The 19,365-nt window shown below is 34.8% G+C and overlaps 1 protein-coding gene across 2 annotated transcripts; it reads left to right on the top strand.

Moving 5' to 3' along the window:
- Positions 1-397: 397 nt before the first annotated feature.
- On the top strand, positions 398-19,328 carry LOC112046505 (brain tumor protein). 2 transcript variants are annotated; one of them, XM_024083141.2, is made up of 9 exons: positions 398-693; positions 5,006-5,176; positions 5,285-5,429; positions 5,514-6,897; positions 7,140-7,420; positions 7,556-7,744; positions 8,940-9,108; positions 9,720-9,952; positions 10,749-19,328. In XM_024083141.2, the coding sequence occupies exons 2-9, from the start codon at positions 5,064-5,066 to the stop codon at positions 10,851-10,853; spliced, it is 2,619 nt and encodes an 872-aa protein (XP_023938909.2). In that variant the 5' UTR covers positions 398-693; positions 5,006-5,063; the 3' UTR covers positions 10,854-19,328. The 2 variants fall into 2 exon arrangements, with proteins under 2 accessions (XP_023938909.2, XP_023938910.2); XM_024083142.2 differs by lacking the exon at positions 398-693 and adding an exon at positions 733-893.
- The last annotated feature ends 37 nt before the right edge of the window (positions 19,329-19,365 follow it).

Below are 19,365 nucleotides of genomic sequence, written 5' to 3'. Positions count from 1 at the left end.
AGTACTATGTTTCTTGGGAAACTAAAAAATCATGTGAAACATAGTAACCTGTTACTATACTGTTCTAGTCAACTGTTTTTCAGTTCCGATCATTTTATAGAACAAAAATAATTGTAATAAAATGCAGAATTGCATTAAAGTTAAGATGCACGTCGCCATCAACGCATATTGTGGTGATTGTCAATACATTCTAAAAAAGAAGTATTATTATAATGTAAGGATCATGAAGGATAATATTATTGCATAAATATAAATAAAAAAATAGATAACCGTTGTAATAATATCGCTTTTTCTTTTTATTTTTATTAGTGGGGAATCGGGATATTTCTTTCCCCAATTACAGGAATTTCATTTTGATTTGTGGGGAATTAGGTAAATAAGTATTGGCAATACTTTTCTAGTGTTACCGTTGCTAAAAAATCACGGCACTAAAGCATTTTAGCGCAGCGCAACGAAGAAAATCAATAACTAAACAGTGATGTATTCATTCGCCTTTTTAAAATGAGAACGTGACAAAACATTTCTTTTAATTCATCGAAGAAACTATTTTATTTAAAAAAATATATCTGTTGAAGCTTGATGCTCATTTTTTTTTATTTATTTACATAGTGATGAATATTCTCATAGTTACGGCGTGGTAGAACATTCTGCGTGTTTGAATATCGCCCTATCCGCTAAATATAACTGTTAAAGGTTAGTAAATCATTCAAATTAATAATATGAAATGTTTGCTATCCGTAAGTTCGCTCAAAAATAGTGTGAGATGGACTATCGACCTTCGCCATTGTCTGCAGCGTGCATGGTGCATTGCGTTTATGATAGGTACTTCAATATATGTATGTAGAATTTAGATACCCTTCGTGATCCGCACTACCTATGGACTTTTATTGCAGGTAAATTTGCTATTTAGTGCTTTATCAAAGTAGAATTTGCAATTCAATTTTAGTAGCATTTTTGTTGACTTTATTTTTGATGTAGGTAGGTATTCAGTGTTTGACATTTTGCGGTCCTTATTATTTCACGAAAATTTATTTGAACTGTGCCTGTTGGTTGTTCTTCCTAATGATCACTACAACTATTAAATAAATACCTACAAAGACTAATCATTTATTGGTTAAGTATTTTATGAGGAATCTCACTGAGATCCTTTGACCTTTGTATTATGAATTTTAAAATGATAAATGAAGACAAGAATTTATATATTCTGCACAAATGTTATGACATTATTTATTGTACATTCATACAATTTGCAGCACTGCCAATTTGCCTAGATTTTTTTTAAAATAATTCTTTACAATGACTTTGACTTGACTACAATCTCACCTGATGGTAAGTGATAATGCCATCTAAGATGGAAGCGGGCCAACTTGTTAGGAGGAAGATTAAAATCCACAATCATTTCTGTTTCTACACAGCATTGTACCGGAACGCTAACACTACGGACCAATTATGAAATTCAATCAAACCAGCTGGGGATCGAACCCAGGATCTCCGTCTTGTAAATCCACCATACATACCACTGTGCCATGGAGGCCATAAAAATAATCAATATCTATTTTATTATGTTTTTTTAATTACAATAACTTGAATTATAGCGTAAATAAAAAATTAAGAAAAACAATAATAATACATAATATATATATTTTTTCAAATATTATCAAATTTCCTGTTACATGTTGCATAAATGGAGGATAATCTATGTATGGAATAGTAGGGGAGATGAAGAGGGATTTTTGGCATTTTTGAGAGTGACATAATACCTTGCAGGTTGTTGAGTAAATGCACCAATTATGAGCATTTAATATTGATGGTTATGTTTAGGACAACCAATAATAATTAACAAAAATACTCTACTAGTATATCAGATAAAGTTAGGGTAGTTAATAGGCAAATAACTAAATAATGTGCTTTTGTAACATTTAACAACTTGAATGTAATTTATGAGAACAGTCTCCATGACACTTTAACTGCAAATTTAGCATCCCGGGCTCTCCTACATAAGGATAAGTACATACATGCAACAGTAATTTGATAAAAAATCAAAATGGTGGCAGGTCATAGGTCTACACAAAATTCTTTGAACCTCTCCAAAAATGTCCATAGCATCTGAAGTTTGTATAGGGTCATTGGATAATTGTGTTTTGAAAAGTGGTTTGATTATTGTACAGTTTTTTGGGAGGTAGCAGGTTTCAAGGGTCCAGTTCCAGATCCTAAACCATCCAAGTATGATGTGTGTGTGTGTGTGTGTAATTCCTTTAACTTTGATGGCATAATATAAGAAATCAGGTCCTGCCAGTCAATTGAGGCAATACTTCAAACAACATTGTAAAACATTGACCACCAAACTTCAAGGGTCTCTTAAAATTAGGTATAGCTACCTCAGACTAATCACATAGGGACCTGCTTCTCTAGACATTACCCATTAAAACCCAATTCAATGATCTATTATAACTAACTATATATAATAACTTTCTATAGAATCTATGGTCCATTGTTGTAATGGTTTTGGTAGTCTAATATGCCCCTTTGTGTAAGTTTATTAAGTGGCAATAAACTTCTAGTTTAACTAAAAGATGAAGTTACGTCTCATTTGAAAATTATCTAAATTAATTGTGTCATATTAGTAATCAAAACAATATCTAATAAGAATTGATTCTTCAGCTGGAACAGCAAACACTGATCAAGAATTTGAATATTCTGTATAAAGAGTGTAAGTCAAGTCACATGTTTGTTAATCTGTGTAAAAATTACATGTGGGCATTGCAAATCAAATTTATAGTAGTGTAGTGTAGTGTTAGGACACAAAATATATTTCTTTGTGTTCACTATTTTTAAAGTGTGACTTTGCCTCGTCCCCCTCAAAAAACGACAGACAATTGAGTTCATGAATTTGGCTGCGATACTAGTCCTTATGTACTTAGTCTGAGATACATATATACCAGGTAATGTTGTTTGTGTTTGTCACTGTTTTAACTTTCAAATCATTTAAGGATTTTAGATGCAAAATTTGCACATATTAAGATTGGGCTAAATTATGAAATAAATAAATAATTCAGTTTAGGTATGATACAACAGTGCCTTTTCAGAAAATCATAGGCATACAGAAATACAGCACTTCCTTTTAAATTTTTTTTTAACTTCATAGGTTAGATGAAGATAAGTAAAATAAATTCAGTTTGATACAACATAGTAAAAAATTTCAAGAAAATATTGTTATAAATTATAATTGATAGATCTTAAAATATTGTTCAACATTGATTTCATTGAGGTCATAAGGAGGAGTTTTGGATGAAATCCCACATTTCCTGAGCTGGCACTCATTATATTACACCCTTTAGTTAACATGAGGGCACCAGATAAACACGCTTGCTATTCAAAAGGGGCACTCAAGCATTGTTAAGCCTAGAGCAGCTAGAACCATTGATTGGGTTTGAATAAAAGTCTGAATAAAAGTACTAGCTTTAATAATAAATGTTGCATGCTTGGGCTTATTCCCACACTAATTTATCTGTCTGCCATCAATAATAATTTAATATTGTGAGTGACAAAGCATTAGTGTACTGACTTATATATCATGTTTTGCTCAATTTTACCAAGTCATATGTACAATTGTACAGGTATTGAAATTTAACATTGTAAGGATGTGATAAAGCAATGTTAAACTATATAACTCCATATACATACCATGTTTTAATAATTTTCTACCAAGTAATAAAATAAAGATAGTATAGTAAATAGCAATAATAATAGGTAAACTTTGCTGATACATCCATACTAATTTATTAAACGTCTAGATATTATTTTTGTTAGTCTGTTCTTGAATAAATTATGTTATTTATTGATAGCATTGAATTGTGTAGTTTGCATTATGCCTTAAGGTTTTAATATGGTGTTTTGATAGCACATGTTTGTCTCATAAAATATATGTTCCATTGTACAATGACCATGACTATATTACAGAAATATACCTTATTATGCAGGGTGTTGCAGAGTATTTCCCATAACTTCAAGGTGTTGACCAATCCACTTATAGGAGCCGAACTGCTTAGCAATGTTTTTTTTTTAACAATAAAAATATTTTTTTTTCCAATAATTTTTTTTTTTGTTTTCATACAAAGTAATTCAAATAATTACGACTATCCATGTAACACGGACACGGACGGTACATCTTTCCTTGCATTTTAAAATACGTAAACGTAGTGGCAAGACTGTTGATATCAACAACATATTGCACACTTCACTAGTAAGCTACTTCATGTTATTTATCAATGAATAAATTTTGCTAAGTCATAATATAAGAATGCGATATATGGAACACAATTTAAGATCTATTTACAAAAGAAATATTTTTTACTTTAAAAATATTCAATTTAGGACACATTCCTTTGACATTTTTAATTAATTTTCCTTAAAGAATATAACTCTTAAAGTTATGGGAAATACTCCCGAGCACCCTGTATATAATTATTATTACTAGATTTATATATATTTCTCGCTGTTTATAAAAATGTTAAGCTCATATTTTGTGTATGCAGGATAAGTTCAAATTTTAATTTTTTTCAACCACAATGTGACACCATGAAGCATGGCAAGTTATACCTAGTATAGTAGTCATATTTTAAATGTTAAGTCAAAATATGATTCCAACATTTATGAGTGATGTAAATATGTATTGGTTTAAGGAAACGGCACACATCTTGCATCCAAATATCAATGTTTTTATTTATTTTTGTTGAGCAGAATGGGAGTGTGTAATATTTTCTATAGGGGCATTGGTTTTTTCTTAAAAGATGGTTTAATGAGAGTAGTAGTAGAGTATTATCAGGGACTATACCTCTATTACAAATCTATTTAGCTGATCTCTTGCCAATCAATATTAAATCCAAACTTAATTCACAAATGGTGTGTCCCACAGTCCACTCTCAAGTTTGTGCACTGTTGGATTGAATAAAATAGTGATGCACATAGTTATTGATTACTGTACAATGTAATGGTTATCTTTCAGATTATTGTTGGTTGAAGTAAAAAATATACATTATACAACACTGTAATTATAAGTCAAAATGGAAGAAATTAATGGCGAGCTTTATGGGGATGGACTTGTTAGTCTTGGAGATGAGGGGTCTTTGGAGTCTACCGATAATGGAAAACAAGAACAAAATTGTAAAATTTGCGAGTGAGTTATTATTTCTTGTGCATTAATAACTTGCAATAAATATAATTTTAAATATTACAAATCAAGAGTTCTGAAGGACACTTAATTATTGTTGTTTTTAATTTTTAGCAATAAATTATGCAGTCCCCGCGTGTTGTCATGCCTTCATGTATTCTGTGAAGCATGTATCGACAAACTGATGGTTAATGAAGCCGGAGATTCGCTTAAATTTGATTTGGCCGTTGAATGTCCTCTGTGCAAACAAGAAACTAAGGTAGTAATTATAATTTGTTATGTAATTTTTTTTAATTTGACGTTTGTAACACTATGTTGATTATTATTTATTTAAATTACTCAGATGCCGGGAGGAGGAGCAGTATCACTTCCATCAGACTATGTCCTTACAAACATCTTGGATGTTTCGGCTATGGATCAATCTGTCGTTTGCACATGTTGCAAGAGCAAGGAGCCAGCAGTCGCTCGATGCACGGATTGTTCTCATTTCCTATGCGCGAACTGCAATTCTGCACATGAGTTCATGAGGTGTTTCGAAAATCATCGCGTTGTGCCATTTGATGCTTTACGGTCATCCAAAGAAAAAGCAGCTGTGCACAAGCCGATTTTCTGTACTCGCCATGTCGGTGAGAGTCTCAAGTTTTACTGCTGCGAGTGTGAAGTAGGCGCTTGCACGGAGTGTTTAACTGTCGACCACAAAGTTGGGGAGCATCGTTGCGAGCGTATTGTCGACGCAGAGCCTAATTTACGGGCGGAACTGCGTACTTTTATTGTTGAGGCTAACGCTCGTGCCGTCGCTGCAGGATGTGCGTCGGTCAAACTAGATGACGCTTTAGGTGATTTGCAGCGACAGAGAGATGATGCTGAAAACATCATAAATGAGGCGTTTCACGCTTATAAATCAGCTTTAGAGAGGTGCCGTGAAAAAGCTCTGGAAGAACTCGAAAGATTACACAAGGAACGAGAGCTGAAAGTAATGGATCTATTCGATCGCGTCGATAAAACTGTCCAGCGTATCGACTGCGCCTGCAAGTTTGCCGCCAGGCTTCTTCGGAGGGGAGATGGCACTGAAATCGTCATGTTGAAGAAAACTGTCGCTTCACAGTTTACACGGCTTTTAGAGGGTGCCCCTGAATTCGAAGTGGATTACTCGTTGGAATTTGTTACGAAAATGGAAAAATTTGATGCGGTAACTGAGGACACCTTTGGCATTTTCCGCACTGAAGCGACTAGAGCGGAGGAAAGAAAGCGAGCTAGCGAATCCTCGGCTATAGTCTCCGTGACCTCGAATTCTCATTCACCCGCTATATCGGTGACAAATGCCCCAGTTTTTGATGACTATCCATTGGGTAACGTCCGCCGAGTCACAGGTGTATCTGTGGGCAGCTTGGTCGGAGTTCCCGGTGTCGGCGTGCCATCCATCGGTGTCCCGGGCGTCGGTGCAGTAACCGGCGTGGGTGCCGTACCGAACCCCGGTGTGCTTCCCGGAGTCGTCAACGTGAACAGCGTCGGTGCTGTCACCGGCGTGGGAGGCGTTCCTACTTTACCATCGATGGTCGAATACAACTTGCAGCAACTAGCAAGCATTGCCGAGAAAGATGTGCCACCGCCGCCTCACGCATCGCCGGCGCCCCCGTTCACTCTTGCCGAATTACTCGCTGGAGATCTCAATTCTCCTCAAGCATATAATAATTTGCAAGCGCTTGCCAAACTCGGATTAAACGCAGGTAAGTTTTGATCTACTTTTAATAATTTATGTAATATTTAACTCTTTGTGGTCGCAAATGTCACTTAACGTAATTTAATGTTAAAATGAATTCTGAATGGAAAGTCCATTTGTTGCAATAATTACTAAAATTCTAAAAAAAAAAGTCTAGAAACTCTACCACAATTTTATCTTGTTATAGTTTGTATTATATTTTATAAATGTGATAATGTGCCTTTATCAAGTTGTCGACAAATTTTTCAGATGTAAATGGTTTTGGCGGAGTTGGGGGTGTTGGTAATATAGGAGGTGTGGGTCCCCGTGGGGTGTCTCCGGGCAGACCTCTCTTGACTCCTGCAGAGGAGGCAGCTCTGGTCGCACCTCCTGCACCACTCGTCCGCGCTAATAAAGCCACACCCATGCATATTAGATTCAAGTTTGGCCAGCTAGGAGGAGGAAAGGGCCAGTTCAACTCGCCTCATGGATTCTGTCTCGGAAATGATGAAGACATCATTGTAGCTGATACGAACAATCATCGCATAACGGTATGTATTCAAATGTCTTCTTACCTTTTCCTTTTCTCTTTGCTCTTCTAGTTGTGCTTAGAGCTTTAACAAAATAAGAAGAGGTCTGAGCTCTGTAGGGAGTTATAGGATGTTAATATGTGATAATACTTTCAGGTGTTCGATAAGTCAGGTAACCATAAGTTCAACTTCGGAGTGGCGGGCAAAGAAGAGGGCCAACTGTGGTACCCACGCAAGGTTGCCGTCGTGCGCGCTACGGGCAAATTTGTTGTTTGCGACCGCGGCAATGAGAGATCGCGCATGCAAATATTTACCAAAAACGGTCATTTCTTGAAGAAAATCGCTGTAAGTGAAACATATTTTTAAAGGAGATGGTCCATTTCAGGTCCACTTTTGTACCCCGTATCATTGAAATTTAAAAAATACAAGGATTTTATTAAAATGTAAATAAGTGAATAAATCTAACTAAATAAAAAGAAATGAATAAAATTAAAACCCAAGTTTTTGAGTTTTATCAAGATAGCGCCCTTAAAGCAACTATGACATGTCAATTGACAGCAAACGTCAAATCGACTACTGCATTGAAAACATCATTAATCCGCCATTACCCTTATTAGTGTTGCATTTCTTGGGAGAGAATGAATATTATTTCAAAAGAATTAAGTTAAATTCGCAGATTAAGTATAGTATTCGTAGATAAGTTGTGTAATCAAAAATAGTTAAAAAAAAATGTTTTCTTTTATTTCCGTCAGGGTACAATGACTGATCCTGGGCTCTATACAATTGATGTTACATAATATAATACCTGCTCTAATTATGTAACCAATTATTTTTATCTTAAATATTTAGTTTCCTGCTAATTTTATTTATTCGCTTTTTATATCCAAAGTTGAAACAGGAAACATTGTTTTTTTATTTGGTAACAGGTAAAACCATAACTTTAACCTTATGTTAGTGGTACGCGTATCAAGGAAAAATATTATAACAGTATGATAAAACATGTTACAAGTTTTTGGTTGTCCAATGTTTTAAAGTACAACTATTATTTTATAGTAGATTACTAGGTTTCACCCTCGTGGTTCCCATTGTCATAGAAATAGGGGGATAAAATATTATAGCCTATAGCACTCGGGGATAGTGTAGCGTCCCGTGTAAAAGAATATTTCAAATCGGTTCAGTAGTTTCAGAGCCTATTCAATGCAAATAAACAAACAATCAAATCTTTCCTCTTTATAATATTAGTCTAGACTAGCAAACGACCGCAACTCCGACCGACTGCAGTCGACTCTCGGCGGCAGCCAACGGGAGTCGACTGCAGTGGTCGACTGTCGGAGAGAGTCGACTGCAGTCGGCGACGCCGTCGTCTGCCGCCGAGACGTCGCCGACTGCAGTGGACTACGTCGTGGACTACGGTCGTCGCTAGAGTTGCCGCTCGTGTAAATGAACCTTTAGACGGATCACTTTTTGTGGTGATTTTGTAGGAACGTAAGCGATCTATAGTATAAAATTATCATTGAATGAGTGTCAATTTGTTGTACAGGTACGTTTCATCGACATAGTCGCAGGTCTAGCGGTGACCGCCGAAGGACTTATCGTGGCCGTGGACAGCGTTACACCGACAGTGTTTATCCTGTCCGAAGAGGGCGACCTCATGAGCTGGTTCGACTGTAGCGAGTGCATGAGAGAGCCGTCGGATATCGCTATAAGCGGTAAGTCTCTCAGAATTATTCTTTGTTCAAATTAGTCTATAATTATAACAGGCATTTTAATACATAAATTATGTATCCATAGTCACTACTAGTCACTGACTAGTTCAGTGAGTAGCGAAGCTGATGTGGCAATGGGCAGGACATAGTTTGAAGAACTGTCAGCTGACGTATCTTAGGGTCTCAAGGTTCTGGAATGGCGACGCCGCACCGGAAAAAGCAATGTTGGTCGAGCCCCCACTAGATGGACTGACAACATCAAACAGGTTGCAGGGAGTCGCTGGATGCTCGACGCTCGAGACTATGTTTGAAAGCCCTTGCAAGGGGTCTTTCTCCAGCAGTGGACGTACATTGGTTTTTAATGATAATGAATCACTCTACAGTTAATCTATTTCGAAAAATTGTTGGATTTTGTAATAAGATGACACCAAGCAAGCCAAACGGATTTTCTGAAGTAAGTTAGTGTCGTCATAAAAATAAATAACAAAGTTAAAATATTACAAACAATCTTTTCATTCTTTTCACATAGTGTGGCCAATTCTTTGATCTTCCGCTACTTTTGTACTTCCACTTTCTTCGCTTCAGTAATAATAGCGTAACAATAAAATAAACAGGCAAGGAATTCTACGTGTGCGACTTCAAAGGGCACTGTGTGGTTGTGTTCGACGACGAGGGGCGGTTCCTGCGCCGCATCGGCTGCGAGAACGTGACCAACTTCCCCAACGGGATCGACGTGTCGGACGCCGGCGACGTGCTCATCGGCGACTCGCACGGCAACAAGTTCCACGTGGCCGTGTTCTCGCGCGACGGCGTGCTCGTCACCGAGTTCGAGTGCCCCTACGTGAAGGTAATGCTGTCGATAACACTGTTGCGTCTACTGCGCCGCATCGGCTGCGAGAATGTGACCAACTTCCCCTAAGGGATCGACGTGTCGGACGCCGGCGACGTCATTCTACGACGATCATTCTAGTAGAATGATAATGATCAATTTAAGACAATTAAAAAAAAAGTGTCAACTACCCTATTCAAGTTTTATTTATATCTGTTGGACTATATATATTTTACATATATCGGACTATATCTCGGACTGGATTTTCATCTTAAAGCGAACTAAATAACTTTGTGGAGTGTTGCTGCTGAGTGGTCCTGGTAACTGGCCAAATCAAATTAAACTTAGAAAACATAAAATAGTAAATTGTACAGAGCTAGCTGGGTATTACATATAGGACGTTTATATTGTAAACAAAGGCATTAGCAGTTGCACTAGAGTTTTTTTACCCGACTGCAAGAAGGGTTATGTTTTTCGCGCGTATCTTGTATGTATGTAATATTCGTTATTACTTCATATCTTCCAAACCACTGAACGGATTTATCTAATTAAGATATCGTTAGATTCGTCATAATAAACCAAATGTTCTTAGATAGGTGAAGTTAAAAAAAAGCTAACACGGTGATTTTGAGACGCTATAGACTCGAGGTGAAAAAAAATCTTTTTTTTCGAATATTGCAATATGGATATTAAATTCCTGGGCTCATCATGAGGATTTGAAAATAGTATATCATCACCATATTCAAAAAAACTACAGTTAAGTTAGACAGTCAGGTTTTTTAATTTTTTAATTAAATTTATTGTATCTTTTTAGGTGTCTCGCTGCTGCGGCTTGAAGATCACTTCTGAAGGGTACATTGTGACCCTCGCTAAGAATAATCACCACGTTCTAGTCCTCAACACCCTTTACATTGTCTGAGGAATAACTCAATGGCTGTAAGTCTGCATACTACAAGATCTCACATTTATTCCCTATATTATTATTATATTTAATTGCTGATTTTTACAAAGCTTAACATTTTTGCTAAACCAGTATTTGATTACTTACTTTTTTGTTGTTTTGTGTTTATTCACGATAGTCACATTTATCTGTTTGCTACGGTGATCCCAATTTTCCCATTTCTTTGTCTTTATATGTTATAAAATATTAATTAAAGACTAAATTGGCATCACTGCTAGTAGATACGTGTAATCCACAATGTACTGGATACGTTTGATTTACTTCATTTCACATTTTTTTTTTATTATGATTGCATTTAGTTGTAATAACAGACAATCCAAAGTTTAGGCTAATATCTATTTGTTTACATATGTTATTATCCAGTCAATATGCACGTTATGAAATGATTAAAATAAAAGTTTGATTGTAGAGTTTTCATATTTAGGATAGTTTTGCTTTTATTATTTGACATTGGTTTTTTACTGAATGCCGATCGGATGTATACACAGCACTGTTTGCTAAATATTTTTTTTTTTTTTAATTTTAAGGCAAGAACAAAACGCTCAGTATAGATGTGGGCTATAGGCTCGGACAAGCGCTATGATTCACTGCCAAATATGATTAGTCTATGATCAAATCGATGCATATTTGCACTCCTGACTGTTGACTGGAATTTCTATTTTGTTTCTAAATTTAGCAGCTGGTATGGTTCCTAGTTCGGGTGAAGTTTAATAATACATGTCAATTAGGGGTCTGCGTGGTGTGTCGCCTCGATAGTACATGCGTTGGCTCCATACAAACTGTCCGATTGTATACGTTTGCTTCCAGAGCAATAACTTTTTTGGCAATTTTACCGTTTCTCTCAGTGGCGTAGCGCGCCTTGGGGCCCTGTATCAAAGTTAGTTGGAGGGGCCCCAAATGAAAAGTAAATTTCTCACAAAAGAAATAAAATGCTTGCTTAAATTAAATATGACTGACTTTTTAACCTATGTTTTCAAATGGGGAAAAAAAGAGATTTGCTTTTTTTTACTTTTGTCATTTTCAAACTCCAAAGGCAGTTTTTTTTTCCCGAAAGCACCAGATTCAGAGTGTCTGGATTAAATTTTACTAATTTTTGCTTTTTACATGTAAGGGGCCCCTATAGCCCGGAGGGCCCGTATCATTGATACGGCGGTAGCTACGCCCCTGGTTTCTCTGCTAGCGAATATTCGGAAAGTCACGTCTAAACGCACAATTGAGTTTATTGTTAGCAAAAATTTTGTTTATTATTATTATTATGACCAAAGGAGGCGACACTGTATTAACGTGCCATCTAATTTAGGTTAATCGCGTATACAATATTATATATTGTCCGTTAAAATATATTTACCATTTACAGATTTCTTGTGTCTATACAAAACGTTTTTTCGTGTACTCTTGTTTTTAGGAGCCTATATATTTGAAAATTTTTCATCACTAGGCTATTATAATATTGATATATACCGTTTGGTTAATTTAAATTTATCTTATGCTAATTATATTGGAAAGCCACTGTTACTAAAGAAATTGAATAACTTTGTACTGATAATAATTAAAGCAATACGAAACGAAACTGTTTAAGGTGGCATTTTCGTGCATATAGGATGATTAGAAAGAAAATTGGGAATTTTAAATATTATAATAGATTAGTTAACGTATTAACGGGTACACGTCGTCACAAAGCTATTAACAAAGTTCAATGTGCCGTATTTCTTCGTTGAATTAAAATATATTATACTAGCACTATAATATATCCATGAATGTGCCATTATAAACAAATTTTATTTCTACAAATTGATATGTTTAAAATTCGTATACAGTTCGCCAAAGTATATATATTTTTATAGCTACCCACATTTAAAATTCAAAATTGAGATTCATAAAATGTTTAGGTAGTAGAACAAAAAAAAAATGTTAAAATTGTGGTTAGTAGAGTAAAATTATAAAAAAAAAAAACAAAAATTTCATGTAATAAATAATTCTTGGTTTTTATCTTTTTAGATGTTTGATGTATATTGGATATTATTACTGATAATGATATGGTGAAATAATATGTATTGCAAATCATAACGACGATTAAAAAAAAACATATACACATTTCCATCGAGGATTTCGTCTTCCAAAGATTAGTATTTTGCAAGTTTTATTTGTTAACAAAATTAACTACGACTGCAACGAAAATCCTCATAATCTTAGCTACTCGTTACTAGATTTGCAATATGATAAAGTACTTAACCAGACCACCTAAAGTTAAAATGAGTGTGATATTTTGTTTACAATTCGTTTTAAAGTGCTCTCTAGTGATTCGGATGTCAATGAAATAAAAGACAAAAGTTTCCTTTTACATAAACAATATTTAGCATATTATATTATATTTTTCAACAATATTAAGTTCCTGAATTTCTATGTATTATAAAATTAATTAAGCTATTTTTAAAATGTTTTTATTTGGTATTAAAAAATTAACATCATAACCAAACCATATGTGTATTGCTGAGCCATATTATTATCATTCATGAAAAAATATATTATAGCAATTCACTAGTAATAATAATAATAATAGTTAACGTGTAATTTAATGTGTGTACTTAATTAGTAATATTGTTTTTGTTGCGTATTGGAACAGTTTTAAAATACATTAGCAACACAAAATGTGATATGAGCAATAATAGAGAGACATTATACTACACAAGGCGAGGGAAGGGAGACGGGAAGCGAGAATAGGCTAGTTGACACTTTTTTTAAATGGTCTTAAATAGTTCATTATCGTTCTACTAAAGTAATTCTTTTTTTTTCGAGACTTAATTACATATAAATTTTAGTTTTTAAATATGCTTTTGACAATACGAGCAAAAGCGCCTGTCGGCCATGACAGTCAATATTTCAACTGTTTCATGACGTCTCTACAATAAATCCCACACAAATGGAGCGTTTTGCAAAAATTAGACGTTTGTGTGTTAGTGACGTCACAAAATGGATGACAGCGTTTTTGACGTTAGGAAAATTTGAAAAATACATGATTTTTAAATTAAGTTTTAAAAGAAATCCTTAACTTTTATTAATTGATATCGATATATTTCGGACCCTTATTCCATGTATTAAACGAAATTAATATTGTTTATATTAAATTTGATATGTGTCAACTACGCTATTCGTTACCCAGTGGATAAGTTAAATTTTTGACGTTGAGTCTTGAATCCTCTATTTATTAGTGAGTAACTTTTGGGTTTATTTTTCTTATTGTTTTTAAGTTATTTGTTTCAGGATTTTTGTCCCGATAGTATTAGGGAATTTTATTTTCTTTTATTTTTTTTAAATAGGTTATAAATGAGTCATTACCCTTCGCGGACGATAGGTGTGATTAATACTCTGATTTTGTCGTTTAACTGTTTTTTTTTGTTTTAATATAATATGTTCCAGGCCTATATTTATAGTATTTTTGGCCAGTGCGATGGGCCTTTAGATTTACGAATTTTTACTGCCAAATTATTTTCTTACGATATTTGTGCATGCACATAGTAATTATTTTATTGTATAACATGTGTATAATTAGTTACTAATTGTTGCCAATTTTATTTGTTTTATTAATATTCAGGGTTTTAATATTATTATAATGTTCAATTATTATTTGTTGTCCATTGGTCAAAATTATAGTGTGTTAGTGACGTAAAATTAACCGAAATATAACTTAATGAGCCCCAAAGGGAGCGTTTGACGCTAATAATAATATTGCTTAGGGTTGCATAAAATTATTAAAAGTGATAAGTTTTGGATAATTTTACAAATTATACTATTTTATGTGTGAATTTCAATAATAATAAATTTGAAGTTTTAAAAATATACCTACGTGTAACTTTTCAAACTATTATTACATCGGCACCGTTGTCGCGTGTCCGAAAGTATTATCGTTTGTATAATATTATTGATTTATCGTCGAGTCGTTTCGGTGATACTCGCTATATCGTTGACAGAGTTTCCTTTTGTTCTTGCCATGTATCTTATGTAGGTGTCGGAGTAGAAGTTTTACGTAGACGTTAGTGATTTACAATTGATATACAAAGTGCAGAGTAGGCCGCGTCCTAGGCCGCGCCCTAGGGACGTGTCGGAGGGATTCGTTGTCCGGCTGTATGTTCGTATGTTCGTATGCTGTAGCGAGTAAGCACTTAGTCATGGGGTAATGGCAGGTCAAATGGTATCTATTGTCCATTGACATTACTTGATAATAATTGTATCATTAGAGTACATTACAGTAGCCTTTCTCGGGAATCTTTAAAAGTTACCTATATACACTTTAAAAGCAATTTTTTGGTAAATATATTTCTCTTGAATCTATATTCCCTTATGTATCCAGCAATAAATTACTTCAGTAGATGTAGTTATCGCATTACTTGGCACTATGGGACTCGCTTCAAGCTCTGGCTTTGATGGGTTGCCGTCTACGGGATCCTGTGACCTCGGATAAGTGAGGTATTATTTCACTCTGTACAGAGATGGCCCAAAATTGCCCCAAGTGAAAAATACCGAAAAACTTAATGAAAAAAGTTATTTTTTTAATTAAATTAAAAAATCTAGGAACTAGCGGGGTTTCATAACGATTTTCACATCACAATCTTCGAGATAGATATTATTAGGTAATAAGACGTTATGGTACTCAGTATGCAATAACCCCGCTATTTCTAAATTCTGTATTATTGACTATTAATAAATAATAGAATTTAATATTAATCTAGTCAGGAAAACCAACCGCATTTTTTAGGGCAAACAATGTATAGGGCGTGGACCATCTCCTTAGCACTGAAACGGTTCTTTCTGACTGATGAAAAGTTTTCCAAGCAATTAAACCTTCTTGCCTGCTGAACTCAGTCGTAGTTGGAATGTTGATTTGTGATTGATATTTTGTTTTAATAAACTCTTTCGGTGATGTAAAAAAAACATTTTTATTGCGGAACATCTATTGGTTCTAAATTTTGTATTAACTCGTTTATTTAGTATGTTTTTAATGTTAAACGTCTAATATAGAGGGTTAATGAGTTTTACTTTAGAGTGAAATGATATCTCAATGCCTCCGGGGTGCATTTCGGCCAAGCGGAGACTTAGTGCCAGATAATGAGATATTAGTAGGGTTTGCAGCGCACAAGGTGAGCTCTAATGTTACCCTCCCTATTGGAGGTGGGCGTATTGCCTATGTTGTGGCACCAAGCACGGCTCGATGGTTCCGGTGGAGTGTGGCATCAATCTGTACTATCTAATATTCACTATCGGACCGCATTCTGACTGGGTGGGTTTTGCCGAGTTTCATTTGTCTCGCAATCTTCGGTCTGGTTAGGGCACAGTAAGCTGATCACCTGCTTACCTAACGAGTTATAGCGATCGAATAATTAGTGGACATTTAATTTACGCTCTGATAAACTGAATACGTTCAATTTGTGAACTGTAGTCATCGTCAAGTCTTCACTGTACGATAAGTCGTGTCGTATGTACGTAGCGCGTTAGTCATGTAGATATTCACCCACCTTGACACCACCGACTCATTGGTCTCTCCACTTCAAACCGACAATTAAGGTTGTGAGCTCTATTCCGGTCGGAAGTGTAAGCCACAGAGTGCTTGTGCAATAAATATCACAGTTTGGATCTAGGCTTTTAAATTATTATAGATTATATACATTGTTGAGCTGATTATAAAAAAATTTAATATATTATTATACCTTTTAATATTGTTAAAGAATTCTAATTGCATTCCACATTTAGAGTGAACGAATTTGTGAAGACCATTTTCAATCTACATTATACAAGTTATTTTTTTTACAATTGTAGGGTTATTAGCAGTTGCCAATGTTTTTTCCTTTAGTCAGTAAAAGTACAAATATTTTAATATACAATTCTTGGTATTTACGTATTGTAGTATCTTATTTTTTTAATTCATTTGATTATATAACTGTAAGCATAATTTTTTTCACATAAGCAGCCATTTGAATATATTCATCACGCAAATTATTCAGTAAATAACAAAACATATCATAATGAATCTATGTAACTCTCACAATACGCCACATGTAGACAGAAATGATATATATTCGTTTAACTAATTACTATAGTTCACTTTGTGCTTTGGTTTGGTGTATTGTAGAATACTTAAGGTAGCCTTCCGCTCTTGGCGACCGCGACCTGCGACCGCGCGACCCACTGCTTAGTAAGAATTTATATGGAACACTAAACAAAGCCCGAGACCGCGACGTGCGACCAGTTTTTTTTAATGCTCCATATAAAATGGGTCGCAGGTCGCGGTCGCAGGTTGCGGTCGCAAGAACGGAAGGCTTACCTTTACCTTCAGTTGTAACTTGTAGTGGCCCAGTCGTCGAGACCAGTCTTTTGCACCAATGCACGCCGGCGTTATATTTGATTTGCTTACATTTGTCGTAATGTGAGACAGTTTTATTTTTACTTACTACATAGTTTGCAAAATCCGTATGTTCCTGTGTTAGGTGTATGTTTAAAATGGCTTTCGTTTTTAAATTAGATTTAAGTTTATTCTAAGTTTACACTTTTTAAGTTTCTTGTCATTTTTACATTAATAACGAATGAAATTTATTGTAATTTGTGTTGTGTGTTGATGTGCATGTTCCGGATGCATATTTTAATTTTGATCCAAAGATTTCTTTTAATTATTAACTCTTATAATTTAATATTTTTATTATTCTGATATGAAAATGACATTTGTGGAGTGTGCATTGGTATTTGATATTAGGATTTAAAGATTTTTTCCATAGAATTGGTGCAGCCGAGCAAATGTCTACTATATTCTCATAAGAATATATTGCTCAATAATTTTATTCTGTTAAAGTATTTTAAACTTAGGAGTTAGTCCACTCGGGGTGTATGTATAATGGTGGACTTCGGTGACACAAATTATACCTAACAGACAATACCCTCCGTAAAGTTTGAAAAAAAAAAATTGTAAGCGTTAAAGATTTATTAGATGTAGTTGCCTTGTATGCGGTTCGCCGCAAGGGCTGGTCGCCGGGGCGCAACAGCATCCACACGAAGTCAGGCTCTGAAAGCGTTCTCTAGACTGCGGCCACACGACTCCGCTCCGTTTCGTTTCGTTCCGTTCCGTTCCGTTCCGTTCCTATCGTTGCATCAGTATTCCACAGCCGCTGCCGTGTCCACGGAGCGAGCAGTCTCAGATAATGACTTCAGTATACTATACCTTGTGTGATGGTGTTGAATATACTAGACTACTTTGCCCCACACTCAACGAAAAATATTGTTATATCCATACAGGAGTCTTTGCTGCATTGTGCCTAGATCTTAGAAATTAATAATATCGAGGTAGAGTTAATCTCAAAAATTTTGGCTCTTTGAATATTCCATGATATTATTTTGTTTTTTCATGAAAATGTATTTACATTATTATACATTCATACACTTAGTGATTATTGTATACATGAATATACATTGCGTAGTTTGTAAATTGATTTTATTGTAAAATTAAGATGCCCAACTAGTTGTATCTGTCCACTTGGTTCCGCAGGAATTGATCGCGTACATTGTCGTCATTTTGCACATGTTTTCGTGTGGACAGGCGTAGAGTTTTTTGTTGACTAGTTGCACATCTTATTTTGACCAAATTAGTCTGCCGTCGATGTCGCTTGGGAATAGGCTAGTTGACACTTTTTTTTAAATGTCTTAAGTTCATTATCGCTTTGAGTCCATTTGAGACGTGATTACATGAAAATATTAGTTTTTAAATATGTTTTTGACAATACGAGCCAAAACGCCTGTCGGCCATGACAGTCTATATTTCAACTGTTTCATGACGTCACTACAATATATCTCATACAAATGGACTTTCTCGTTTAGTACATCAAGGGTGTTAGTGATGTCACAAAATGGACGACAGCGTTTTTGACGTTTGGAAAATTTGAAAAAATACGTGTTAAGTAAATTGAGTTTTATAAGAAATCCTTAACTTTTATTAATTGATATCGATATATTTCGGACCCTTATTCCATGTACAACACGAAATTATTATTGTTTATATTAAAAAGTCAACTACCCTATTTGGTCCATTGGTGGCGCTCGTCATTTATGGCGAGTACAAATTGTCACGTGACGTTGCGGCCTTTTAATATGTAATTAAGTTTTATTATGTATTGTGAACTGTGGCCAGGATGACAACAACATCACAGAGCAGTGTAATTCAGAGCCTGCCTAAAATATATTTTTGTCATGATTTTATTTAGGTATATACATGTTATTATTCACATATTACAGTTTTCTCAATATTAGCTTGTATTTTAATTAAGAAATAATCATATTTAACATTGCCAGGTGATCAGCAACCTGCACTTTAATATTTTTGGAAACTATTGAACTTAAATTGTACTGACTTTATAAATATATTTACTTCAATAAAGATTTTCCATGCCACTACAAGGCGTTTTTAATTTAAAACTGAACTACTAAACTAAGT

Source organism: Bicyclus anynana, chromosome 6, assembly GCF_947172395.1.
Source record: "Bicyclus anynana chromosome 6, ilBicAnyn1.1, whole genome shotgun sequence".
NCBI classification, from domain to species: Eukaryota; Metazoa; Arthropoda; class Insecta; order Lepidoptera; family Nymphalidae; genus Bicyclus; species Bicyclus anynana.
Note: the sequence above shows the minus strand (reverse complement) of the source record. Positions and strands in the feature narration are given on the sequence as shown.

Coding starts and splice junctions, on each gene's coding strand:
- LOC112046505 (XM_024083141.2), top strand. CDS start 5,064: ATGGAAGAAATTAATGGCGAGCTTTATGGGGATGGACTTGTTAGTCTT. Junction 9,109..9,719: donor GTCGGATATCGCTATAAGCG/GTAAGTCTCTCA, acceptor TAAAATAAACAG/GCAAGGAATTCTACGTGTGC. Junction 9,953..10,748: donor TCGAGTGCCCCTACGTGAAG/GTAATGCTGTCG, acceptor GTATCTTTTTAG/GTGTCTCGCTGCTGCGGCTT.